The sequence below is a fragment of the Pelophylax lessonae genome, assembly GCF_965119305.1.
Source record: "Pelophylax lessonae genome assembly, chromosome: 7".
Lineage (NCBI taxonomy): Eukaryota > Metazoa > Chordata > Amphibia > Anura > Ranidae > Pelophylax > Pelophylax lessonae.
Window position 1 is genome coordinate 154,355,363 of NC_138774.1, and position 27,957 is coordinate 154,383,319.

General features: G+C 41.0%; 1 protein-coding gene across 2 annotated transcripts in view; it reads left to right on the forward strand.

Annotated features, from left to right (window-relative positions):
- GUCY2F (guanylate cyclase 2F, retinal) overlaps window positions 1-27,957 on the forward strand; it is a 124,525-nt gene that overhangs the window by 85,812 nt on the left and 10,756 nt on the right. For both annotated transcript variants that reach the window (XM_082262587.1, XM_082262588.1), the window contains exons 8-15: window positions 1,031-1,111; window positions 1,202-1,378; window positions 7,546-7,702; window positions 13,890-14,039; window positions 17,363-17,511; window positions 20,004-20,167; window positions 21,748-21,940; window positions 26,335-26,509. In XM_082262587.1, the coding sequence (XP_082118713.1) occupies window positions 1,031-1,111; window positions 1,202-1,378; window positions 7,546-7,702; window positions 13,890-14,039; window positions 17,363-17,511; window positions 20,004-20,167; window positions 21,748-21,940; window positions 26,335-26,509 (1,246 nt within the window). The remainder of the gene's footprint in view (window positions 1-1,030; window positions 1,112-1,201; window positions 1,379-7,545; window positions 7,703-13,889; window positions 14,040-17,362; window positions 17,512-20,003; window positions 20,168-21,747; window positions 21,941-26,334; window positions 26,510-27,957) is intronic.

The window sequence follows — 27,957 nt, forward strand, 5'->3', positions numbered from 1 at the left end:
CTAAACAGTTCATGATGGATCACTTTTGCGGGCATTCAGAAGGTGCCCCCCCAGTCTGTTTTTTTGTCTGTTTTCTTTTTTAACTGCCAAACTTGGAATTTTCATTGTGGGACTTCTCTGCAACCATGGACCCAGAGTTTGGCTTGTGGTTGCAGCATGGTTCCATTGATTTCCATGGGAGAGTCTGACAGACAGTGCCGCCTGTCAAAATCTGTGTTAAAATCGTCACACCATGATGCTAAGCATAGTTTTTTGGAAATGTGTACAGTGGCAGCATGTCTCCTTGTAGGTGGGCAATTGGGGGAGGGAGGCAATAAGGACAAAGATCAACTACCTGTTTGTACCACCCCCTGGCTGCATCTATGAAAGGAGCCTTATGTCTCGTACACACGCAAGGATTATCGGCCGACCGATCGTCCGACTTTTGTCCAGAGTGGTGTTTTGTTGGTTGGAATGTGCCTAGACTGCACACAAATTTTCTCGGCCAACAAAAATCTACTTCAGAAGTGATGTCATGTGCTGGTTTACTTTCCATGTGTTTTTTCTTCTCTGAGCATGCCCAGTCTTGCTCATCAGATTATTGTCTGCCGAAATCTGTACTGACTGACGGAAAATTGGCCGTTGTGTTGATGGCCAACAAAAATTTTATAGCCTGCACACCAGATTTTTTTCGGCCGAAAAGTTGAAGTCGGTTGTCGGAAGCATCATACTAACAAGCCGAGAATTGGCCGATCGGACGTTGGCCGAAAATTCACGGCCAATTATCGACGCGTGTGTACGGGGCTTAAGTCTGATGTCACCTTCTGCTGAATCATTTAAGACCATTAGAAATCTAACAAATGTTGCATCCATTAAATGAGGAAGTACAGCAGGAAATATTTTCCTTTTAACAAAAATAATTTGGAGTTAAAAAAATGTATTCACTTAAACTCAAAATTAATATGAGTTTAAACTTTAATATACTGTATCTAGTATTCAGAAGACAGCCCTACAAGTAGATAGTGTTCCATACATTTTTGTTTCTTTTAAGGGTGACTGGGTGTGGATGAAAAAGTTCCCATCAGGAGATTTTGGAGACCTGAAGCCAGGAACAAGTGATGTTTTTGAAATGGTAAGCAAAATCCTAGTCAAAGCCTATTTTTACATGTTGTATTACAGTGCCCTGGACTCATGCTACTGCTTGGTTTGTTTTTGTGGATAGATGAAAGACATGCGTCATGAAAATGTCAATCCATTCCTTGGGTTTTTCCATGACTGTGGAGTCTTTGCCATTGTCACAGAATTTTGTTCCAGGGGAAGCTTAGAGGATCTCCTCCGAAATGAAGATGTCAAACTTGACTGGATGTTTAAATCTTCTCTCCTTTTAGATCTTATTAAGGTAAGTGAGCCAATAATAAATTATTTCCTAAAGAATGCCTTCCACCCATACCTAACATAATTTGATTTGAGGATAAGTAGCAGTAGTAGTAATAGTAGTAGTAGTAATGTAAGATGTAGTAATGTGGTAATAATAGCGGTAACATTTAGAAATAATAGATAGTAGTAGTAGTGAGATGTAATAATTTGTATGTAAAATTATACAGAGTTTTGCAGATCTGTTGTAATGTGAAATGCCTTACATTTATTACATTATCTTGCATTTACCCAGCTGAATTTGGTGTTTATTTTAATTCAAGAAAATCTGTTTTTAAACTAATGTCCAGTGAGTGGAGGCAACCACAATAACTTTTGAGACTGGGGTCTCCACATCTTTCATACTGTTATTTTACCTTCAGTGTATATAGACTTCATAGCCTCATTTTAAAAAGAAGGCAGAATGGACAGAATGTGGCACAATGTGTGCACAATGGCAGAATGTGTTTCTGTTGCTTGCATTGCATTATCCCCTTTCACCGCTTTTATTAAGTTGGCACAATGTTGAAGTATTGGATTGGTTGCCGAAAAAACAGTTTTTCCCTGATGCTGGTTTTTTTTTTTTTTGACAGTCAAGAACTGTCAATGTCATGTTTATCAAGCACATGTCTAAAAACAGTTATTCAATACTTTACAGATATTATATTCACTGATATAATTTCAAAAAACTTTTAAGAATTTATTGGAGTAAACTAAACAAAAATGAAATGCAACTTTGATTGGAATTTTCCAACTCATATAATTGCTTTTATCTTTGATCTGTTCCTCTAAAATTGTTTTAAAGTGATTAAAAAAGGCAATAGAAAATTATTGCTAATTGTTAAATTCGATCAGATTATCAAAGGGGTTGTTTTATCAAAATATCAGATTGATATGTTAAAGGTTAGTATTAGACAGTTAAAAAAAATCAGTGCAATAGCAGTTAAATATATATATATATATATATATATATATATATATATATATATATATATATTTGGTTTTGAGCAGTTAAATATGCCTTAGTTCTGATCTATGAGGTCCATTATCATTTCCAATTAAACAATCCAAATGATTAAAGCACTAAAACATAATTTCCTGATGCCAACATGGCAGCATGCATGTGATATAGCTCCGCCCCTATATCCACACACAGGACCTGTTTACATCTATAAAAGGAAAGCTAGAGCAACCTCCCCCATTCTCTTTTTTGTCCTTTGGGGTTCAGCCTAGTTCTGTAAGGGTTTAAATTTCAGCTTTCACCAGGGAAAATGGGCATGTAAGTTGCCAGGGAAATGCATCAGGAGGTAGGTCCTAAGACTTTACCCTGAAAAGGAATAACATTTTCCAGTGGGTTTTTCTTTATGGTCCCCTTGCCAGGAGTCTGTTTGCATCATCAGAAAGCAGTTCTCAGTGGGAAATCACTCGAGAGGCAGTGCCCCTTGATAACTTCAGGCAATAAGGGGCAGAGTATCAGTTCTGCAAGCACTTATGGCTACAGAGTCCTGTATCTTATTCCTTCTGGACAAGTTGGGGCCTATGCTCCTTGAGCACCTTTGTTCCCAAGGTGGCATCTGTTTTCGCCTTACAAACAATGTGGCAGTTCCATCCTTTCCGGCAGAGACAGTACCTAAACTACACAAGCTGGATGTACCAAGTGTCTAAAATGTCTACTTTCAAGCTGCTCCCTTGTTAAAATCCTCTGAGAGGCTGTTTGTGTTTCCATCAGGCAAGTTTGGAGGAGGAAGCCATAGCAAAACCTTGTCATCTTGGAGTGTCAAAGTCATCTAGAAAACTTACAGTGCGGCCAGGCAAGAGCCTCAAGCCGTGATAGATGCTTATTTAGCTACGTCCATTTCTACGTCTTTAAGTTCGGGACGGCATATCCAAAATGCCTATGGAGACATCTGCAAAGCACCAGGCTAGTTGCCGCAGTGCACCTGCCTCTGGCACTACAGGGAAGATCCAGGGGCATGTTCGTCAATGGACATCGACGGGGTGACGGTCCAAGCTTCCCTGTCCATTGTAATAAAGTTTGATTTGAGGTGTGTGGAGGTGTCGGGGGGAGTGGAATGCCTTAGGGTCAGGTGCCCTGGGTACTGGTTGACTTCGTCCTATCACTACTAACATTACTATTAAGTGTTACAGAATTTAGCAATACCGAAGCAGCAAGAATCTTGAGCAGGTTTTCATGGCAACCAATTAGCTTGTCTTTCATTTTGAATGGTTAAGGTTTAAGTTTAGTAAAAACAAAAAAAAATCAGTAAAAGGGATGTTATTTATATTTAATACGGAGTGTCCCTTGTTTTGGTGCCAGCTGTCATAGTGGAAATCTTCAGTCCTCTGGCCCCTCCCATTCTCCACAGCTGTAATCTTCAGGTTCTTCGAGGGGATTAATATAAGCATTGGATCTGGGACATGCACTCACAAAGAGGGCTAAAAATGCCGGCCTTTTCCATCTTCCTCCACAATTTGCTACAGCTTCTATCAATGAAAAGCGCTATATTAATGGTGGACTGATGGATGAATGAAAGGTATGCTTCCCCTTATTCATAGATTTCTTTTCATTCATGGAAACAAATGTATGGCTTCTCTGAATGGAGGAGGTGGCAGTAGGGTGGTTATAGTTGGCACTTTTGATGAGTGCCTGTTACAGGTCCAACATTTAACATATTAACCCCCTGCTGTACCAGAAGATTAGAGATGTGGGGTAAGGAAGCTGGGCAGAAGACTGTAGATTTCCACTATGACAGCTGACTCTAGCCCATGATATCCGGAACTGGCCTGTCTGAATCCCAGGATCAGCTGTATTTTACCACAATTGCTTTACTTTTGTGAGTATGCTAAGTATTTTATTAAAAATATAAATACCTGGTTTTATACTATGTGGTTTCCCTTGTTTTTTCCTATGGTGCGGTGGTATTTTGAAGTCCAGTGGAATAATTATTTTTACAGGAGGATGACTACCTTGCTTTCTGTTGGATCCTACATATTCAGGCCCATATTTACTTCTCTAATTCAGAGAGTCAATACACTCTGGTAAGCGTGTTTATAGAGCACGTGGTGACAGAGCATGGTGGTATGTTTATGTTAAAGTGGAACAGCTGCACTGTATTGAATGAAGATATTTTGAAATCATTTTATTGTATTTGGGACTTCAGAGATAATACATGTCACTCTATTGAATTGACTTGTTCACTAATGGTGATGGACTTATATATAAATTATTAGCGTTGCATTTTAGTTTTATTTTTCATGTCATAATACATACCTGGCTGGGAAGTCTCTGATTCTATCAGTACTTCCTAAACCTGCGTTCTATTTCAGGGCCAGGCCCCCTTTCATGCAGTAAGGCTGAAGAGGAAAACAGCTAAGTACACAGTTAAATACATATGAGTGAACTGTCTTACCTGCCATAACATTTATATATCTGTTCAGCTACCTAAATACCACTGTCAGGCAATTTAGCTGGGTCCTGAACAATTTATTTTCACTGCAGTCAAACAATATATAATTTGAAGCAGTCTGTAGCGATTAAAGCCCAACTCTAGGCAAATAAAAAATCATTCCGAGCAGTGGGGCTGTGCCTGCATTGCAAGAGGTAATGGTTTGTTTATAGCTAGGGGAACAAGAAAAGGGGATACACTTACCCAATCCTCAGATCCTCTCCGCAGCTAGGTCAATCCCTGCAGATTCTGCACTTCCATGCTCTAAACTTCTAGGGTCCTGACATTATCAAGACCAGAGGTGGGTCTATAGCCATGCTCTGGACTTCAGGACACCAAGGGATAGTCTACCCTTCATGGAAGAAGTGCCATCTGCTGGTGAGCCTAGGGTTGTGTAAGTAAAACTGTTCCTCCTCTGCCCTGGAGAGCTATTAAAGCAGTATTAAACCCAAGAGCAAACATTTATGATATTGCAGCTTAGATGTGATGGCTGCATTAGTTTCCATTTTATAGGCTTTCTTCTATTTTTATCTAGTGAACTAGTCAGCAAGTCTGTTGTTTTTCAAAAGCACAAGCTCCTTCACGCAAATTAAGGGAATCTCTTGGGGACCCCCCTAGGTCACCAAAACTAGAGACATAGTTACATAGTTAGTCAGGTTGAAAAAGTCCATCTGGTTCAACCAAAAAAAAAAAAAAAAAAACAGTATTGAAAAACCCAACCATACAATCCCATATACACAATCCTATACCCTCAGGTGATCCAGAGGAAGACGAAAAAAAACCCCCAGCAAAGCATAATCCAATCGCTACAGCAGGGGAAAAAAATTCCTTCCTGATCCCCCCGAGAGGCAATCAGATATTTCCTGGATCAACTTTACCTAACAAAATTTTAGTACCCACTTATACACCCAGGAAAGAATCCAGGCCTTTTTTAAAGCAATCTAGTGAGTTAGCCAGAACCACCACTGGAGGGAGTCTATTCTACATTTTCACAGCTCTTACTGTGAAGAAACCTTTGCGTATTTGGAGACAAAATCTGTTTTCCTCTAGACGTAAAGAGTGCCCCCTTGTCCTCTGTGTTAACATTAAAGTGAACAACTCAACAGAAAGTTCACTATATGAACCCCTTATGTATTTATACATGTTGATCATATCCCCCCCTTAATCTCCTCTTCTCAAGAGAGAATAAATTCAGTTCCTCTAATCTTTTCTCTTTTCTCCATGCCTCTTATCAGTTTGGTTGCCCTTCTCTGCACTTTCTTCAGTTCCCCGATATCCCTTTTAAAGTACTGGTGCCCAAAACTGAACTGAACTAATGTCCCCTATGGAAGATTTCACCTCTATTACTTTTTCAGGGACAACCCAAAAATTCGGATTTTCTTTTACTTTGATTTTTTAATGATAATAGTAAACAGGAAAAATAGAGAGGGTAAATCTTCCTAACGGGGGCACAGACAGAAATAAAAACTGACAGGTGTTTTCTAATGTTTTCTTAAAGGTACAGCTATCCTGGGGCTTAACCAGAGAAAATTAAGCCACACATAGAAAAAGATAAAAGGATTGTGTGGAGGAGAACTTGTTCACTTGTAGATTTACTCACTGGTGTATTTTACAAGCAAAACTATTCCATTAAACAAAATGAAAAAAGTATCAGATGCTGAAAAATGTTGGTATACTGTATATGTTTTTAGTGGAACCACTGAAATTATATGATTACTTAGAAGTAGGGGCAACCCGTCCATTGGGGGCACAGGGGTGCCACCCCCCCATCCATGTGTCCGACCCCTAATCTACATGCAGGGCGCCGGACGCATGGATTCCAGAAGGTTTTTTTTGTTTGTTTTTGAAGCACGTGCAGAGCACTGCACCCTGAGCCCACCTAGTTGTGTGACAATAGCAAATGAATATTCGCTATTGTCACACAGATTCTTCTCCTGGCCAATCAGGAAGTGTGTCCTGAAACCTGTTTCCCGATTGGCTGAAAGGAGAAGCCATGCCATTGGCCGAGGAGGAGGAGGGAGGAGACGCAGGAGACTGATGGGGAAGCCGCCGCTGCTGACTGCCCTACAGGGTGAGTGAGCCGGCCACCGGGGGGGGGGGATATGGTGTGTGGGCTGGTGTGGTCCGGGGGGGGGGGTTAGAGCAGTCTTGTGACTTCTATCAGTGTTTGGTTAAAGCTTGTAGGAGGAGTTTTCATTCTACTCTGATTGTCCTATAAGAACGCAGGCCCCTGACCCTCTGTCTGGACAGTGCTGACTGGCCCTGTGCTGATTGTATGCACTCTCCCAGGGGAAAAAAAACTCTCTAGCAATACAGGCAAAACTGAGCATGTGCAGCTTGTCCCCTAGCCTTTTTTCTATCTGGAGATGGATTGGGGACATTTGAAGAAGGGGAGGAACAGAAAAGACATGATTAAACAGCCTTTTTACACAATGCAGTGGATTAACCCCCTAGGTTCCATAGTGAGTATAACAAGCATGCTATACTGCATATACTGACTGATTTTACTGTTCTGGGTTTAGTAGCACTTTAAAGCATTAGTAAACTGTATTATTTATTTTATTGTATCTTTAAATTGGCCCCCTACATGTTTATGCCATAATGTGCTAGTATGCACCTCATATTTTTAAACAATATATTTCTGTATACTTAAAAGTGTATATTTACTATGTGATTGAATATTTATTTTAACATGTGTTCTGCACAGGGCATGAAGTATTTACATCACAGAAAGTTTATTCATGGTCGACTCAAATCTCGCAATTGTGTGGTAGATGGACGCTTTGTGTTAAAAGTCACAGATTATGGGTACAATGAAATCTTACAGACTCAAAGGATTGCACATGATGAACCTTCTGCACTTGGTAAATGTAACCAATATATTGTGCAAAAATGTCAACAGTTATTTTTGTGTCATTGTCATCTTTTTTATGCCCGTGTAGCGCTACCCCCGCAGGAGCCACTTGAATAATTATGCCCAAGTCTCTCATTGAATAATTCACAGCCAATCACAGGGTATTTTCACACAGCCAATTGCACACACTCTTCAGCTCATTGTCTCCAATAACCAGTCTAGGTGATGTGGTTTTGTATTTTTTGGAGAACTTGGATAGGAGAAGGGATTTAGTAGGATTTAGTAGCAGACTGTCAATAGCACTATGCAGGAATCTGTACAGTATTAAGTAAGTCCCTTTGTAGTTGAAAGACTTTAGTACACCTTGCTTCCTCAAGACACTTGTCAGTGTCCCCTTTAGCTTACACACAGTTTGCTGACTTCTAGCACAAAGAGGGGAATTTTAGCAACAACAGTCTCTGGGATCTCTTTAGAGGGTCTGTACCAGACAAGATCCGTGGACAAACTTTCTTTAGTCAGCTTGCAAGAGAACCATGGGTTTCAGCTTCAGTGTTCCAGGCCCTCAGGTCCCCTACCTGAGGCCACATGACAGCCTGTGATGGGGAGAGGCAGCAGCCCTCTCCCCACCTGGAACTCTCCCTGTACAGGTGGGCTTGACTAGACCAAGAGCCAATGGGCTCTTTAGATATATATACAGTCACCCAGCATGCCTCAGGACACATCCTCTTCTAATTGGCCAGGGCTGTACAGACATCCATGCTCTCATCTGCCAGGTTTCCACCCACTATCCAGTATACTCCATTGCTACAGGATCAGTGTGAAACATCAAGACAGCATGAAAAGCACCAGAGCACTATGAACAGCCTATGTTAAACAATCCCAGCTCTCTGTTAAGCAGACAGCATATACATTTGTCTAGCTGTCACCTTGTTAGGCAGAGAAACCAAAAATGATATACACTCACTCTGGCACCTAACTAGCAGGGCACTACACACATTTTATATCTGATTTTCTAAAGAGGAAGAGACAGCTCAAATTGTGAAAGATAATATGCAAATATTTTAAGATCTCCCCCCAGACTGTAAAGTAAAATTTTGATGGGGGATAATTGAGCAGTCTACATCTAAGCTTATGATTAGGGCTGAAGTTAGGCCTGAACCCAACAATAAAAATGTAATATATTACTTTTCTCCTTTATTTTCACTTGCACTCCTACTGCATAGACAGTCCAAAATCAACGTTAGCTAGTTAACAAGTACAGTTTGCACCACTGCATTGTGTTGCAGTGCTGTAAAAAAATTGGAAATGCTGCATTTTTTTTGCAACCCAAACATGCATAAACACATATAAAGGCATGTTAACACAATGCACATAAATGCACTTCTGGGAACAAAAAACACATTTTGGCTGCTTTGATAACTTGTCCTTCTCTATATCAAAAACACTTAGAAAAAACACACTGCAAACACATGTAAATGCATATGTGTAAATGCATGAAAAACATGTGCAGCCAGGTGCTTGGCTACATTGAGAGTGAATTTAGAGCACAGTGCTGCAGCTGCTCTTCAAACCCTCACTGAATTGGCATGCTGGATGCCAGCAGGGGGAGCAGACAAGTCAAAGGAGCTTGTGTACTGCTGCATTTGACTGTGGGAGTTGTAGTCCTGAATGGAAGCCATGCTGTGGAATCCTATGGACCATTAATCTAGAGTACCTACAAGGAGAGGGAGGAGAAAAGGCTAACTTCCCATGCTACAGATCAGCAAGCTTTCTCTTTTGCCACACGGAACAAAGTATGAACACACGTGCCTTTCTAGGTGTGCTCCCATCTGACCCAAAGTCGCGACCTGGGCCAAAGTTTGGGGGCCTGTGTGCTGGGGACCAGAGAACGTCGATTGGAGTGCGCAAATTCTTGGACTGAGATTCTAGCGGGACACAGACCTTTGCTGCAAAGAGACTGGAGCACGGTATACCTGTGGGCTGAAGACCAGAGCCATTACAGGCAGACCCAGAGGACATCTAAACATCAGGACCATTGCTGCCATACTGCTGGGACTGCTGAGAGGGCACTGCTACCACAGACCTTGTTGCTGCTAGTGGGGAATCAGCATATAGAGACTGGACATTTGACTAGCAGCCTTTATCACTGCATGCAGACTTGTTTTTATGTGCAACAGCATAAATACTGGGCCTCAAAGTTAGCCGGCTGAAAAACTAGGGAAAAGGACTGTCTCGCCAGATAGCTGCTCTATTTGCTGCCACAAGTAAGGGGAGATTTTTACAGTAAGCCCTGGGTCTCAGCATATTTTTTTCTAGAGTGCACTTTACAAGCATAGTATACTGGTTGCAGGGAAGTTGTAACAGCATTGTTCACCACCATAGGTATTGTCAATCATGCCATTGCTCTGTGAAGATTTAGATTACCAGGTATAAATTACTCCTGCTACCTAGAACTCCACACCAACCTGCTACAAGTTAGTGATCATATTGTCTAGCGAATTGTGATTAACTGTTCTCTCTGGTGTGTTAAAGGGGTCAAGGTTCTCTACAAAGATAAGTTAACCTCCCTGGCGGTATGATTCTTTCGGATTTTAGGTGCTGAAAGCGGTACCATTATTTTGCTTGCAATTCTGGAGAATGAGCAGCCCAAACCAGCTATTTACTAATGATTTCTTTTTACCGTGTGTTCTTCTTTATAACATCCCGAGTATGATAAAGTTTGAAACACAAAATCCTAAATTATAATATAATAAATAACTATAAAATAATAATATAATAATAACACTTTTTTTTTTCCAAAAAATAACACTTTTTATTCAATAAATGATAGTAAATCATGTAATCAAAAACACTGACATTTTTTTTTTGTCAATCAAGGATGCAATATATTTTTTTTTTTCCCAAAAAGGATGCAATATTACTCTTCATACTGCTTCAATAAACGTCCCGGGTGTGGAAAATTTTGAAACAGGGTACAGCGCAAAGTCCAACATCACAGTCTGGACAGTAGTACCGTGTTTCTTTTCTTATTTTCCGCCCGGTGTCGTCGTGCTTGGAACAGCACACCACACACATTCTTGTGGGTGCAGCCTTCTTCTCCGTCGGCGGAATGAGGTCCATAAAATGACGACCGGTCAGTCGTTCGGGGTTCACGACACCAGCCGCACGGCGTCCGGATCGACTTACAGTTGGTGTCTGGTGCCTGAGAAAAATCAGCTCCGCAATTTTCCACACAAAGTCCGCATGGATCATAGGCCGGTCGCTTTTCTTTTTCAGCAGAATGAAGGCATTCCATAAACACTGCTCCAGGAGGTGTCTGAAAATTTTTTTATAGTATTTCTTCTGCTGTTTCCGCATTGCTGGATAGAAGGTCATGGCCTGGTCAGCTCTGTCCACACCTCCCATGGTGTTATTGTAATCCAGGGCCAGTTGCGGTTTCAGCACATCTTTTCCCCCTTTTGTATGGACCATGACAGTGGCGGTGCTATGGATGGTGCTCATCAGGCAGACATCTTTTTTGTCGCGCCATCTAAGTGCCAACATTTTGCCTTTCTGCCAGGCAACTAACTCTCCAGGCTTGAGTTTTTTGTTGGCAAAGCTGGGGGGCATGTCACGCCGGTTTGCTCTGACGGTCCCATAAGCATCCGTCTTGTGCTGTAGGAGGAACTCAAACAGTTCTGGGGAGGTGTAAAAATTGTCTGTAGTGACACAGTACCCCTGATCCAGCAGAGGCTCAATCAGCGTCAGAACTGAAGCAGTTGCCATCCCATAGCTGCTGAACCTTGGGTTAAACTTAGTTCCTCTTCCGGTATATAGGACCGAGTTCCAAATATATCCAGAGCTGGATTCACACAGCATAAAGGATTTTATTCCAAAGCGTGCTCGCTTGGACGCAATATATTGGATCCAGCTAAGTCTCCCTTTATACGCCATAAGACTTTCATCAATGCAAATGTCTCTTTCTGGGACATAGGACCGCTGGAAGTTTTTCAAAATTAATTGATAAATGTCCCAGATTTTTTTCAGCTTCGGAGCCGGATGAGATGTTTCATCAAACTCCTCATTGTTGGCAAAGTGCAAATATCGCATTATAAGGGAAAATTTGTACTCCGACATTATGGTTCCAAAAAAAGGAGTGGCCAATAATTTGTTGGTGGTCCAATACCACTTCTGCAGGGGTTTCCCCACCACTCCCTGCAGAATAATAAGGCCCAGGAATCTCCAGATATCCGCACTGGTAACGGGTTCCCACATCCTGCTCCTGGAAAACCGCCGATGTGCTGCGGTTTGTTGTTGCTGGTACCGGTTGGTCTCCACAACAATTATTTCGATGACCTCATCGGTCAAAAAAAGCTGCAGATACGCCAAGGGGTTATCCTCCTCAACATCAACTTTGAGACCAGGCGTTCCGGTATACGGGAACCTTGGGGGCGCTACGTGCTCCATACCGCAGTCGATCACGCACCACGTACGCACATCGCTCGGCACATCATCATCACTAAACTCACTTTCGTCGGATGATGAGCTTTCCCATGCATCGCTGTCACTCCACTCTCCGTGCGATTCGGGATCGCTGTCGCTATCGCCCAGCAGGTCATACATCGCTTTTGATGTTGCGGCACGCTTGCTTGAGGCCATGGTCGCTCTGCAATAATCCAGATACAAAGTATGGAAATAATGCAGGAAGTGCAATGGAGAAAGCACTGGGGGGCATAAAAAGGTCACTTTATTATATTTTGGGAATGTAATCCAATAGGATTACAGTGTGTCAGTGTGTTTGGTGTTTATACTTTTTGAATTTGCCGCCGGTTCCACCCCCCGGCGGACGTCACGTCGCCGGAGACGGAAGCCGGGGCTTACAGACGATCGAGAGGAACATCCGCCGCCGGACACCACTCTCATACATCGCTGGATCCCGGAGAAAAGGTAAGTGAAACCTCCACCAGGATCCAGCGATCTTCCCAGCGCTACCCCGAGTGTGACTCGGGGTTACCGCTTTTGGCTCAAAAATCTTACCCCGAGTCACACTCGGGAATACCGCTAGGAAGGTTAAAGAACACAGAACCCAAAATTATGAAGTGGCTACCCTGGGGATAGCGCTAAATTACTGGTGTGAATGGGTTTAAGTTTGTCATTTTTCAAATTCTTTTAATGGAACAAGCTGTCCAGAAAAATTAGGGTCGAGACAAACCATTAAACACCAATGATCAGCTTTTATTCACTTATGCAAAACCTTTATCCTAACAGAAATAAAAAACTGTTTGCTGTAACTGCTTAAAAAGTGTTAGTTGGATTTTTGCTTTAAGCTGTTAGTCAAGTCCATTTAAATCCGCTAGTGCATTTAACACTACCCTCTACGAGATTGGCAATTATGCTGCCCAAGGGTGTCTCCGTTGCTGCTCCACTGTAAGGATACTGCAGACGAAACTGGCAGGATCGCAAGGCAAAAATAAAGGACAAATGCCTATAAAAAAAAAGACAAATGCAGCCACCACATTTAGGTATTGGTAAGCTGCAATATATTATGTTTTTTCTTTTTTTCTGTTTAATACTGTTATCAATCCTTCTTCAAGACTAGAGATATGATAACAGCTAGAGAAGAACTGAGGTTACACTGCGTACTTGAGCTCCAACTCCATAGATGTCTGTGGGCATTTGCTGACTCCCTAAAGCTGTAGAGCAGACATGTCCAACCTGCGGCCCGGGGGCCGCATATGGCCCAGAACAGCAGGCAATGCGGCCCACTGCCCCCTAACAATTTTTTATTTTTTGCTGCGGAGGAAGGAAGTCGAGCCGGGGGAACGGCCACAGAGGCAGCCTCTGAGGGTATCATCCACTAGTTGTGTTAAATTAGTGCTGGTGGGGGGAGCACGGGAAGGGCGCGGCGGCGTTTTATAATAAAATTACTTATATACCTTAATAGTATATATTTTATATGCGGTCCGAGAAAATTTCTCTACACTCAATGTGGCCCAGAGAAGCCAAAAGGTTGGACACCCATGCTGTAGAGTAATGCTCAGGGATTGAAAGTTTGTTGGGCCAAGTCTATAGCCACATATTACAGCGGAATTACTCTGGGTGACAGCCACAGCTTCCAAATCCACATAGTAAGGTTTTTAAAGGAAAACAAGTATATCTTCAGTAAGTATTGATTCTGAGCTATTACTAGACTAATAATTGTCCCTGTTTTTTTTCAGAGTTGCTATGGACAGCACCAGAATTACTGAGGGATCCACATGCAGCTCTGCATGGAACATTTGCTGGAGATATTTATAGCTTTTCCATTATCATGCAGGAGGTTGTGGTGCGTGGACCTCCGTTTTGCACATTGGAACAATCTCCAGAAGGTAACAGAACCTTCCCAAGAAACATGTCAATGATCATAAATGTCTGTTTACCATAAATGCTTCCATATTTTGTGATAAATATGTCTAATTGACTTTATTTTCAACTTATGCAAAAGTTCACTGCTGATCGATTATGTTTTTAATGATTACTAAGAATGTCAGTTCAATAAAGCTCTGCACTAAGTGTTAAAATGTTCCAAAGTACATAACATGTGGTATAAAAAAAGGCTCATATATAAAAACCAGAACAGTTAAAAAGATGTATCTAAAATACAAAGCAAATATATAAGTATATGTAGAGTATATGTATGAAGAAGACCTGACTGATGTAGATAATAGCATTGTTTTTCTTGTGTTTATAGCCCTACCTTAGAGTTGATACAACAGATATGTCAAATCCTGGCTTGTAGAATTTAGATGTAAAGTCTTTAATAGTAGAGTATCTGTACACCTGCATAAATCAAAAGGAAAATTAGCCCCATTCACACCGGAGTGACTTGTCATGCGATTTGACAGGTCAAATTGCATGACAAGTTGCACCCTATTGCCGTCAATGGCACTGTTTAAATTGGTGCGATGCGGACTTTGCAGTGCCCCATTGATTTGAAAAAGTAGTTCCTGCTCTACTTTTGCCAATTTTAGGTGTAACTTGCAAAGACATCTGTGCATGAAGCTGCACATATGTCTTCCAAGTCGCATCTGAAGACACACTTACATGCAGCTTTGAAATCGTGCGATTTCAGATGACGTTGCACAATTTCAAAGCCATACTGAATGTGAACAAGGGCTAAGAATATCATGTATGCTTTTGCTTATTTACTGTATATATTATGTAACACTGATAATTATCAATGCTAAATGTTGTAGATGTATTTTGGTATTATATTGTACCAGTATTGTTTGCGTCTTAAAAGAAAACGAATAGGCAAATTATAAGGTATCAATCAAAATCTTTCCATGTGACTTCTTTAAATATACTAAAAACTGGGCAACCACAAAAACGATCCATAAGTGCCGGTTCACACTAGGGCGACCTGGTCGCCTCACAGGTCGCCTCCCATAGGGAAGCTACGGACCCGTTCTAATAGGAGCGACACAAGTCGCTCCGACCTAGAAAAAGGGTCCGGAGCTTCTTTGGGGCGACCAGGAGGCGACCGCCATAGACTTCAATGTTATGAAGTCCGTGGCGGCCGCTCCGAGGTCGCGGCGCGCTGCTCGCACCGCGACCTCGGAGGTCACCACCTAAAGTAGCGTCGCGGTAGTGTGAACCGGCGCTATATTAGCCAGAAAAAAGATACAAAGTCCATCTAGTTCAACCAATAAAAAGGGGGAAAAAACAAAACAAAACAAAAAAATGTTTTAAATTGCTATATACACAATCCCTTACCCACAGTTGATCCAGAGGAAGGCAAAAAACCCCAGCAAAGCATGATCCAGTTTGCTCCAGCAGGGGAAAAAATTTCTTCCTGATTCCTCGAGGGGCAATCGAATGATCCCTGGATCAACTTTACCTATAACTGTTAGTATCCAGTTATGTTATATACATTTAAGAAAGAATCCAGGCGTTTTTTTAAAGAAATCTACTGAGCTGGACAGAACCAGCTCTTGGGGAGTCTATTCAACATTTTCACAGCTCTTACTGTGAAGAAGCCTTTAAATCTCCTTTCCTCCAGACGTAAAGAGTGCCTCCTTGTCCTATGTGATGACCTTTCAAGTCATTTGCTTTGTTATTGGCAGAGCAGGGCATAAACAAAAAAAGTTTTTCAAAATATTTATTTTCATCGCAGCAGCGAACTCCTTAAGAGCCCATTCAGACTGGCGCGATCCGACTTCCAGGGGCGACCTGTGAAGTCGTGGTGCACAGCATGGACTTCATATAATTGAAGTCAATGCAAGTCGCCTCCAGGTCGCCCCAAAGTAGTACAGGACCCTTTTTCTAAGTCGGAGCGACTTGTGTCGCTCCTATTAGAACGGGTCCTGTGCTAATCAATGGCGAGCGACCGCGACTTGTCAGGCGACTTGGTCGCCTGACAAGTTGCGCTAGTGTGAATAGACCCTAAGAGATGGACCATTACGATCAGAGAACTGCCAAGCAAGCATTTTCCTTAGCTAATTCATAGTGGCTTGGGAATCCCTTGTCATTTCTTAAATGTTTATTTGTAAAACAATTATATATTGGATACATTTAACAAAGCAGGCATAAACAACAGTTTAAAATGATTATCCTTAAAAAAAATGAAAGTAAAATTGAACCAAAACCTTTGTTATTTCCTTTTAAGTTTTAATTCTTAACTGCAAAACGATTTCAGATTCTGGCTAATTTATGGATCTTCCTTCAAACTGGGAAGAGAAAACTGATATTGCTTCACCACTAAGAATTTGTTTATCTAAAATCACCAGAAACATCCAAATTTCCTGGACAAGGGGTACTTTATTGGGTACACCTTGCTAGTACTGGGTTGGACCCCCGTTTTGCCTTCAGAACTGCCTTAATTCTTCGTGGCATAGATTCAACAAGGCGATGGAAACTTTCCTCAGAGATTTTGGTCCATATTGACATAACATCACGCAATTGCTGCAGATTTGTTGGCTGCAAATCCGTGATGCAAATCTCCCAATCCACCACATTCCAAAGGTGCTCTATTGGATTGAGATCTGGTGACTGTGGAGGCCATTGGAGTAAAGTGACCTCTTTGTCATGTTCAAGAAACCAGTTTGAGATGATTTGAACTTTGTGACATGGTGTTATCCTGCTGTGGGAGTAGCCATCAGAAGATTAGTCCACTGTATCATAAATGGATGGATATGGTTAGCAACAATACTTAAATAGGCTGTGGTGTTTAAACAATGCTCAATTGGTACTAAGGGGCCCAAAGTGTCCCAAGAAAATATCCCCTATACCATTACACCACCAGCCTGAACAGTTGATACAAAGCAAGATGGATCCATGCTTTAATGTTGTTTACGCCAAATTTTGACCCTACCACCTGAATGTCGCAGCTGAAATCGAGACTCATCAGACCAAGCAACCTTTTTCCAATCTTCTATTGTCCAGTTTTGGTGATTTCAGGTGCATTTTGCATTTTTCGATACATGTTTTTGATCCATTGAAGTCTAGGGAACCAAAAATCAAAAAAAAGTCCCCGACACTTTCCTTAAAATGCACAGATGTGAATGTGACCCATAGGAAACCATGTTAAATGGACTGTAGTGTGTTTCTGCAAAACGGAAAATGCACTAAAAATGCATAGGTGTGAACAAGGCCTTAGAGGGCATTTATGTGGCACCAAGTGAGTGTTTTAAAAAAATGTCTCTTTTATTAGAAATCATCCCGAAGATTAGAAAACCTCCTCCTTTGTGCCGCCCAGTGGTCTCCCCTGATCATGCTCCTATGGAGTGTATTGTACTCATGAAACAGTGCTGGAATGAAGTGCCAGACAGACGTCTTTCTTTTGATGAAATATTTGATCAAGTAAGTTGCCTGTATCTGAAGCTAGATAAGCATAGCTGAGCATGTCTCACTTAAAAGAAGCTGTCAGACAATTGCCTGTGATCTGTATGCAAAATTGTTGGTACCTTCTGAAATCTGTCTGATTTAGCTGATGGGTAAAAGTGACACAGCAAGCACTTTGTTCATTTTCTCAACAGAAATGAAAATGACCAATTTCTGCTTACGCATAGATTTTCTATGCAAACTTCCAAAAATCTCTGTAATAACGAATATTTTCTATGATTACAAGTCCTTTTTTGTAGGGAAATTATACATGGTCTAATCTTTACTTGACTGTGCAAATCAGACATGATTGTTCAAACTAGGCTATGAGTGACGAGATGACATTTTTGCCAACAAATTGTCAATAAAGAGGGATGTAGGATAGTAATTTAAAGAATCACTTTAGCAGGCCTTTGGCAGATCAGGCCCCTGACTATCAAAAAAGGTTTGGTGAGCCTAAATTTCCATGCTTATCTAATGCATTTTCTAAAATTGAAACCTTATACTGTCTCTCCTATTAAAATAACTTATCAGAATGACTGGGAACACCAGTGCTGTATTTTGGCCTAGGCCGACAAGGCCCAGGCCTAGGGCGGCACTTTGCAGGGGGGCAGCAAAAAAGCCACGCCCCTCCATCTGAGACTCTATTGGCCACTGGTTGCTAGAGCCGTCTCTCTCACACCCCCTCTCACCTTCCCTCTCTCTTTCACCCCCCTCTCTCACTCACCCCCTCTTTATCTCTCTCTCACCCCTCTCTCTCTCTCACACCCTCTCTCTCTCTCACCCCCCTCTCTCTCAATCCCTCCTCTCTCATACCCCACCTCTCTCTCTCTCTCTTTCTCTCTCATCCCCCCTCTCTCTCACCCCCCATATCTCTCTCTCACCCCCTCTCTCTTATCCCCCCTCTCTCTCTCTCTCATCCCCCCTCCCTCTCTCTCCCTCTCATCCTCTCTCTCTCTCTCTCTCTCTCACCCCCCCTCTCTCTCTCTTTCTCTCTCTCTCTTTCTCATCCCCCCTCTCTCTCTCTCTCACCCCCCTCTCTCTCCCTCCCCCCTATCTCTCCCTCCCCCTCTCACCCCCCTCTCCCTCCCTCCCTCTCTCACCCCCCCCCCTCTCATGAGATCTCAGGGGTTCATGCTGGGACTTGTAGTCCTTCAATTGTGGAGGGGGTCACATCCATTACAAAGGAAGGAGTGGGACAAATTTACATATGATGGGGAGAGGGGCGTCCAGTTTTAGTCTTGCCTAGGGCAGCACAAAACCAAAATACACCACTGGGGAACACTCTTTGGGCACAATTTTGGAATATCCTAACCCACTTAGAAAAGCTAACCTATGTATTTTCCTCCAGCAACTGCTGGTGTTCACTTCTACTATGCCTGGTCTTAACAAATGGGCCAAGAATTTCCCCTGGTTTAAGTTGACACTGACTTAAAATTGCTATGTTTATTCTGGGGATTCAGCAAAGTCATAATGTACAGTGAGATGATGCTTCTGCTTTTTTTATCATTCTTATATATATCCCCATATCACTCTTACCTTATGGGCCTCAAGCTCCTTCTCTTGATGTTTAAAATATAGACATTTAGAGCATGTCCCAAGATTAAACAATTGCATTATGCTACCACACACTCGGTAATATTCTTCCCTCTAACCATAGAATGGGCACATTTTAGCCTAAACAACATCCCTGGCATTAAAATTTCAAGGGGCTGTAAACAACTCCTCATTGTCATATAACTTGTAGTATGGAAAGCTATCCTACATAACTGGATTTACCCAGAACTCCCACTCTTTGTTTATAGGCAAACTATCCTATGTGTTCTGCATAGAATGGATGGAGGCCTACATAAAGAATCACGGGTCTAAAATGAATTTGATGTTTGGGAACCTTTCATTCAAACCTTGCCTGCAAACAATTTTATAAAATCAGTCTTCTAACCAATGACCCTCCAAAATGATGTCCTACCCTCTACTTACTGTGAATATATACACTTTATATTTTAATGACTGAGTTCTCCTCCTCTTCCCTCCATTTGCTAATCGTCAAATCGCCCACAATCCACCCAAATGTTTTTTACTTTTCATCCCTAGACCCAACACTGCTAGTTCATTCTCAAACTATATAAACAAACTGTACACTGTCACTTTATTGTTTTACTGGGCAATTGTTGCTGCCACTCTCGTTGTTGCCGCATTCTTGTTTTAAAAATGAGATTAAAAAAAATAGGCATTGTGCCCATTTCAGCCTCCCTTTCCCCAGCTTCTACATGCTTGGTAAGACTAAGCAGTATCATCCTATCCCAACTGAGGTAAGAAAGGGTTGGTACAAAACAGTTGGCCTAGAGCGCCAGGTGGAGTAAAGTCAGGAGTTTTAAATCTTAATTGAAAATAGATTATTACATGTTGTCACTTCGCATCTTGCAGGCTTAGTTAAATACCTATTTTTTCTTTGTTTCTGAACAACACAGTTCAAAAACATCAATAAAGGAAAGAAAACAAACATTATTGATTCCATGCTGCGCATGTTGGAGCAATATTCAAGTAACCTAGAAGATTTAATACGTGAAAGAACAGAAGAACTGGAGATTGAAAAACAGAAAACTGAAAAGCTCTTAACACAAATGTTACCTCCGTGAGTGGTTTAATTAATATTGCACAAAAGTACCTTATCACTGTGATAAAGATCGAGAAAAGTCCCCCCCCCCCCCCCAGATTTATTACGAAGTAAGACTTGGTGATAAAGACCTTTTTTGGTGAAAAACAGAGAAAAGAGTCAGGAAGCTACCACTTTACACATAATCAGGCATAACTGCAGGAATGCCCATATTGTAAAGCATTCATAGGCGCTTTGCAGCATGTAGCTTTTCCCTTCACCATCAGGGGGAATTCATTATCACCTATAGGATTGTTTTATTGTGCACAGATGAATCAAAAAGGAACCATAACACATCCAGTGTCCACAGAGAAACATTTTTTGGAGGCATGCAACTGACACACTAAATTACTTAGACCCTTTTTACATGGGCGCTTTCATCGTACATTTTTTATCCGTCAACAGATAGATGAAAAATGGACAGCAGTGTTTCCCTATAGGGAAAATGATGCTGATGCATAAGGACAACCAAAAACATCCATTTACCTCTGATCTGTTACATTTACATTTATGTAGTGTGTTATAGTCATGCATTAATGTGTGCTGCATTGAGGCAGTCCACTGAAATCAAATGTCTTTCAAAGCAGCAAAACAAATTAGAAATGTCATATTTGCTGGAATGCACTATGGTGGGTTGCGACACATGTATGTTGCCTTAGTGCATTGAGGTGCTCTTAAAAACGAATGGCACCACAATGCATCAACACATGTATTGTGTGTTACCGTGCATTGCAGTAATGCGTGTGTTGCCACAATGCATAGATGTAAACTAGTTCTAATGAAAGCTGAAGTTAGGCTTGGTTCACCTTGGTTTAAGGTGTGCCTTAACACAGGTATTACCACAACACATGTCAGTTGTTTGGGTGCAGTGTGGGGTCATCTATTTTGAATGGCATCCCAACGCGCCTTGCCAACCTTACCCATTGAAGTGTGCTGAGAGAAGAAGTGCATATGTTTTCTGGAACGTTGATGTGCAGCACACTTTAATGCATGAAAAAAACCTTGCGTTAGTGTACATGCATTAACGCAATGCACCCCAGTGAAAAAATCTGAACTGAGCGTATTACAAAAATATTTTTAGGGCGAAAAAAAAATATATTTTTTTTTACTATGTAGAAAAAATTGCCTCTTATAAGCTTTATTATATTGATATTTAAGCAGCTTTCAATAATAAAATTGAGGCTTTCTGTGCATTTTTTTCAATTTACCTATGTGGGAAGAATAGCCTTTGACCCTGTCTATTGAGATCATAGGTTTCCTCCCATGGATGCCTGTGTTCATCATTAAAGAGCCTTCATTTCTCACCAGCCTTTTCTTCTCACATTATGGTTATATATCACTGCTGCTTATAACAGTAGCTCACATCTTAATAAGACAAAAACCTTTCTCCAGCAGTGCTGAAACATCACAGTGATGTGTGGGGAAGAGAAAAACATGATTATTCTAGGTGTTTTTTTGGGAACGCACATACTACATATTTCCAGCAGAAATGTTATATTACAATCTGTGGTTCCCAACATTATTCCTGACATGCCTTCTTTCTACTGCTTGGTTATCAGATCTGTGGCAGACGCACTGAAAACAGGCTGCACAGTAGAACCTGAAGGGTTTGATGAGGTGACCCTATACTTCAGTGATATAGTGGGTTTTACCACGATATCAGCCATGAGTGAGCCCATTGAGGTGGTCGACCTTCTCAATGATCTGTACACATTATTTGATGCGGTCATAGGAAGTCATGATGTATATAAGGTGAGTTATTACTTATCAGTAACAACTGTAGCTATGGCAGGGAATTTGATACATTTGAGATCACATTAAACATGATCAATCACCAATCATTGTTTTATGTTTGCGCAAAAAGAACATATGTAACAAATTTGAATACAATTTTTATAGCTAGAGAAGTCATCCTTCTTAGAAAACTATAAGAACACCTAGAGCAGGGGTCTTCAAACTACGGCCCTCCAGTTGTTCAGGAACTACAGTTACCATCATGCCTAGTCATGTCTAGGCATGTCAGAGTTTTACAATGCCTCATGGGATGTGTAGTTCTGCAACAGCTGGAGGGCTGTAGTTTGAGGATCCCTGGCTTAGAGACTATGAGCTTGATTTAGCCCCCATTTACTTTTTGGGTGTTTTGTAGCTTGAAGCTTCAAATTGCTCAACAAGTAAATCCTATTCAGGTGTCTGTAGCTCAACACCTGAAGCTCAGAGTTACATGAGCTACTGGAGTGTTTTTGGCACGATTGACTTCAATAGGAGCATGCAAAAATGTGTGTTATGCACATTTTTACCTAGAATGAGGAGTGAAATCCTCTCCCTAAATTATACAATATAAACAAAAGTGATATGTATCTTAAAAATTAAATATATGTGAAATATAACAAAAACATTGTGAATCAGTATAATATAGCAGGCATGGTTCTTGAAATATATATCACCAAACAAAATGTGAAAATTGTCCAAAACTATAATAACAGTCCCATACACCATCCAATCTTCATGTGAAAACAATCTTCACAAAGTGCCCACCACCAAAGCTCCTCCCTGGGTGTCCTATCATCTGGTTTGATGGACCCCACTAATAACAAGAGGTCAAACTCTCTTATTAATATAAAGATGTATCACAGCTTGCATCCAGGGCCATTCTTGATACTGCTCATCAATTTCTCCAATATAGATGTTATAAAGAAGAAAATGCCAGATGCTGCAGAACACAAACCACTATTTTATTAACAAACTTGTGAAAAAACACTCACATGGCAGAAAGGATAAAAGGGTTTTCCAAAACCTCAGCAAGATGACATCCCCGCCCATCTGATGCGTATCGCCAAATCCGCTTTAAACCTTTGAGAAAGCGAAATGGGCGATACGCACCCATTGGCCTAGGACATCATGGCCCTGTATTCTAGGTACAGTATATGCATCTCATTAGTGCACTAATTATACCGTGAGGTTCTTTTATCTCATACAATCTCATAATAAACATCTGTGGAGCCAAAAATGCGCAACCCTGCCCAAAGAAGCTCCTGTGTGGGACATTACGCTTAGGGCTAATTTACACAAAGTGTGGTGACACGCATTTTACTGCATTGTAAAAAGCCTGTTACCGCAAGGACACACAAAAAAACAGTTGTTTTTATTGTCCCATTCACACAGCAACTCAGTCCAGAGCTGCGATAAAATGCACACATGTTGAATTTTATTGCAGCACACTATACAGTATCACATGGCACTGTACAGCAGGCAGAGCATTGCGCTACTGTACATCAACTTGAATGAAATGTACTTTTATACACTTCAAATAAAGTTTGTACAAAAAAGGGGAGGTGTATGATGCACTAAATTGCGCACCACAAATAAACAGCTGCCAGAGAGATAAAGCTCCCCGGGAGCTGTCCCTTCCTGTGTGAATACAATGTACAAAAAAAAGACTGAACATAACCTAAATACACTACACTCAAGTGTAAAGAGGGGCTTAGGACACATGCTGTTGTTCTTTTAGGTTGTTTAGCTGAACACAGTGCAAATCATTTAAATGGGACATCTGTTTATCCGGATACTTTGTACTGAATTCGGCAAAACATCCGAGCACATATGCACAATGCCATACCGCTGTTCGTAGGGTCCAGTGAACCTTATACTTAGGGGTAGGCTAGCTACTTTGGTGTGCTGGTTTGCTGGACCATCAGTCTTGTGATACCATACTCTGATTTAATAAAAGTCAATGTAATGTACATGTATGCCAGAAATGTATGTTTACATACATGCTAATTCAAAAAGGTTCAGCAATAAATATAACCTATAATTAAGCATACATGCTTTTGTGGCTCAAGAACAGGCAAATCAGGAATTTTAGAGCGAAGATATTTTTCATGCAATTCTAAAGTTAGATGTTGTTTTCTAATTACTGTGAAATCTTTAAGCTTAGGAATATTTAATTAAAAAGAGTAACAAAAATAAATAATATCGGCATATCATAGTTAAGTTTAATTTACATTGTGTTAAAGATTTACTAAACAAACAATTATGTTCAGAGTAGTAACTAGTGCATTATTCTATAATGCATGGATTCAGATTTGCTACTTGTACATATCTGGAAACTGGACTTTCTGTTTTGCCACCTGTATGTGATCAAGGGACAATTTATTCAGTTTTTGGTATATTCCAGCATTTCATTTTTTTGTGGGATGTGCATCATTTATAAAACACATCTATATTCCCCATGGTACAAGCCAGGGTTAGTACTTGGAAACAGGTGAACTAATAGTGAAAGAATATGCACACTCCAGTATCAGTTACTGTTGATTAAACCCCAACACTTGTGTCTTGTCTTAGGGTCATTTTGGGTAAGCTAGCATACCTGTTAGACCACATACTGGATTGCCTGATAGGGCAAAATGAAGGAATGGAAATTAAGGGTATGCCTGTCATGATGATTCCTCAGGGAATAATGCACAAATGTGATTTAGCTATCAAATTATATTCAGGGCTTTTTTTCAGCAGGAATGCGGGGGAACACAGTTCAGGCACCTCCAGCGCTGAATGTATGTAATGGCAAGGGGTCCTGGGGTGTGCTGGAGAGTCTATTGCTGATGGCTGCTGGAGGATCTTTTGTCACTGATGGGAATCAATATTTGCATAGGGGTCTATTGTTGCTGGGGGGTCTAATGTTGTGGGGGGCTCAGCTGTTGCTGTGAGGAATCTACTGTTGAGGGAGGGGTCTATTGTTGCCGGCTACTGGAGGGTCTACTGATGCTGGTTGCTGGGAGATCTGTTCCTGTTGCTGGGGATCTGTGGTTGCTGGAGTGCATTCATCATTGCTGGGGGGGTCTATTGTTGTGTGGGGGTCTACTGTTGCTGGCTGCAGGGGATCTATTTTACTGCTTTGCTTGCTATCATTAACACGTTCCAAATAATATACGTAGCACCTCAAAATGATACTTGGTTCTTTATTCTTTAAAAGAGGTGGTGCTGGGAGGTCGGTAGGGGGTGGAACCAAGGGACACTGCTTGGATGTAGGTAGGGGGCAGAGACAAGGGGGTGACTCAAAAGGTGGAAAGTTCCTGCACCTATTCTGTGAGAAAAAAACCCTGATTATATTATATTATATATCATATCATACATTATATTAATGTTATCAGCTAAAAGCAGTGTAGACAGAAAGTACATATGGTAACATTTAGAATTCTGTCAATGCAAAGGTTCAGATGTTATACAAATGATAAAGGTTTGGGAAGCACTAATCAATTTTTTATCTGTTTGTCTTTTCAGTTTTAGATAGAATGGGGAAGAGTTAAATTCTCTGCAATGTTTTTATTACTTTTTGTATCGCTGTATGGGAAATAATCCCCTCTATTGTCCTAGGGCATTATCATAAGGCTAAACTTAAGGCCCGTACACACGTACCGATTGTCGGCCGTAAATATTCGGCCGACGACCGATCGGCTGATTGTAGGCTTGTTAGTATGATGCTTCCGACAGCCGACAGCGCACTTTCGGCCGAAAAGAATCTGATGTGCATGCTTTAAAATTTTTGTAGGCCAACACCAGAACGGCCGATTGTTCGCCAGTCAGTACAGAATTCGGCCGACAAACAGCAGATTTGCAAGACTGGGCATGTTCAGAGAAGACAAAACACACAGAAAGTTAACCATCACATGACATCACTTCTGCAGTCGGCTGCTGTTGGCCGACAAAATTCATGTGCAGTCTTTTGCAGTTTTCAACAGACACGACAGCCCTGGACAAAAGACGGCCGATCGTTCGGCCGACGATCGGTACGTGTGTACGGGGCTTTACCCTTGGTTTTTTTTTGTAGTCTATGATGGGTATAAAGATATTTCCCTTAAAGTAGAATTAAACCTTCAAACTAATTTATTTTAACACATTGGGCACAGTAAAATAAACATTCTCCAGTAAGCTATTTGCTAAATTTCTTACCCTAGCACTTGCAATTTAGAACTTTCAATGCTGCTGGCTCCTGCAGACTCTTGAACATACTGTATGTGTGTTAAAATAATGTGTTTTAAACTAAACATTTTGGGAAAAAATGAGAGAATAAATGAATATATATTAGGTGCTCCTTTTACATCTTGTTGACCTTAATATATGATAGTTCTGTTTGGGTTTTGTAATGACAGGTAGAGACAATAGGAGATGCCTATATGGTCGCATCAGGCCTTCCTAAGAGGAATGGGAACAGGCATGCAGCAGAGATCGCTAACATGTCCCTGGATATCCTTAGCTCTGTAGGATCTTTCAAAATGAGACATATGCCTGATGTCCCTGTTAGGATACGTATCGGCCTCCATTCAGGTAAAGTACTTTTTCATAGATAAAAAGAGTAAATCCCCATTTTACAAGCAAAATCTGGTTGGTGGACAGTCAGTTAACCAATTTACGTAATTTGCTTATCCATGCATCATTTTTCTGTAGATCGATAGCTCTTTTCATCCTATTATTGTTTCACAGGATTAGATCTAAGTAAACAATGTTCGTTCTGACACAGGCATGGGGCTAAAGAACCTAAAAAAATTGGATGTTTGTAACAGATTTCCATATATATATATATATATATATATATATATATATATATATAATGCTTTTACTTTTTACCTGCTTAAAGTGTACCTAATTCCAAAACTTTTCATTCGTTTTGGATAGAGTGAGCAGCATTTTTTTTACTCTGTCAAGTTTTTATTGCTGTCTGTGCCCCCCCCAGGATATTCACCCTTTTTATTTGTCCTGTTCACTGTTGTCACCAGGAAATATAATGGTGGGAAAACAAAAATGTTAGGGTTGTTTCTGAAACAGGAGGTAAGATAACATTTTCCAATGCGGGCACTTGTTTACGGGACAACTATTTAAGAAAAGATTTATTTTCACTTTAGATACATTTCCTCTCACTTCCTTGTTTGTCTCTGGGACAGTAAGTGAAGGGAAATCTCACAAATTAGATCCCATGCACACTGGGTGTTTAGCCCTGGTATATGGGGCTCTAGTGTTTAGTGATGGGCGGAGGGCACAGATAATCCATCCACCCTAATGCCAGCAGCCTGTCAAACCCATGAGAGGCTTACAGTTGCTGTGTCTGAATGAAGCTGGATGGCTCACCTAGCAGTACTTACCTTTAGGGCAGTATGTGCCCAGAGAGGAATGTCTGGAATGCAAAAAATCTGCATTCCTTGTATTCATCCCTGGGTACATATTGTCTTAAACGTAAGTACCACTAGGTGCACCGCCCAGCCTTCATAGAGCCTTGAACACAGAGAAATAAAAACCGGACATAGTTTTACCTGATCTCTACTCTATTTGAAAGTAAAGGTTTTTGCTTTAGATATACTTTAATGTTCCTCTATGCAAAGGCTCAGTGGGGTTTGGTCGTCTCTCTTTACCTATTAGCATTATTATATGAAATGCTATTTTTTCAGTTACCTTCTGCCTACATTTACCTAATTACCTACATTTACCTAATCCTTTGTTTGTCTCCCTGGGGTTTGCATTTACTTCCTAAGCCAACACATGCATATTTTCTCTTTAGTACAGCTGTTATCTTCTATTACTCTTTACATGTTTACTATTGCACATTACTGAGCCTGAAAATTAGACTAGCTTCACGCCTACCTTTTGACTTGCATTGTATTAAAACACACACATTTTTTCACATATTTATTTTCAAAATGAATGGGTTGCACTCAACAGCCCAAAAATCAGACCTGCTTTTTTTTTTTTTTGGACAGCGCACCTCACTGCAAGGCACATTA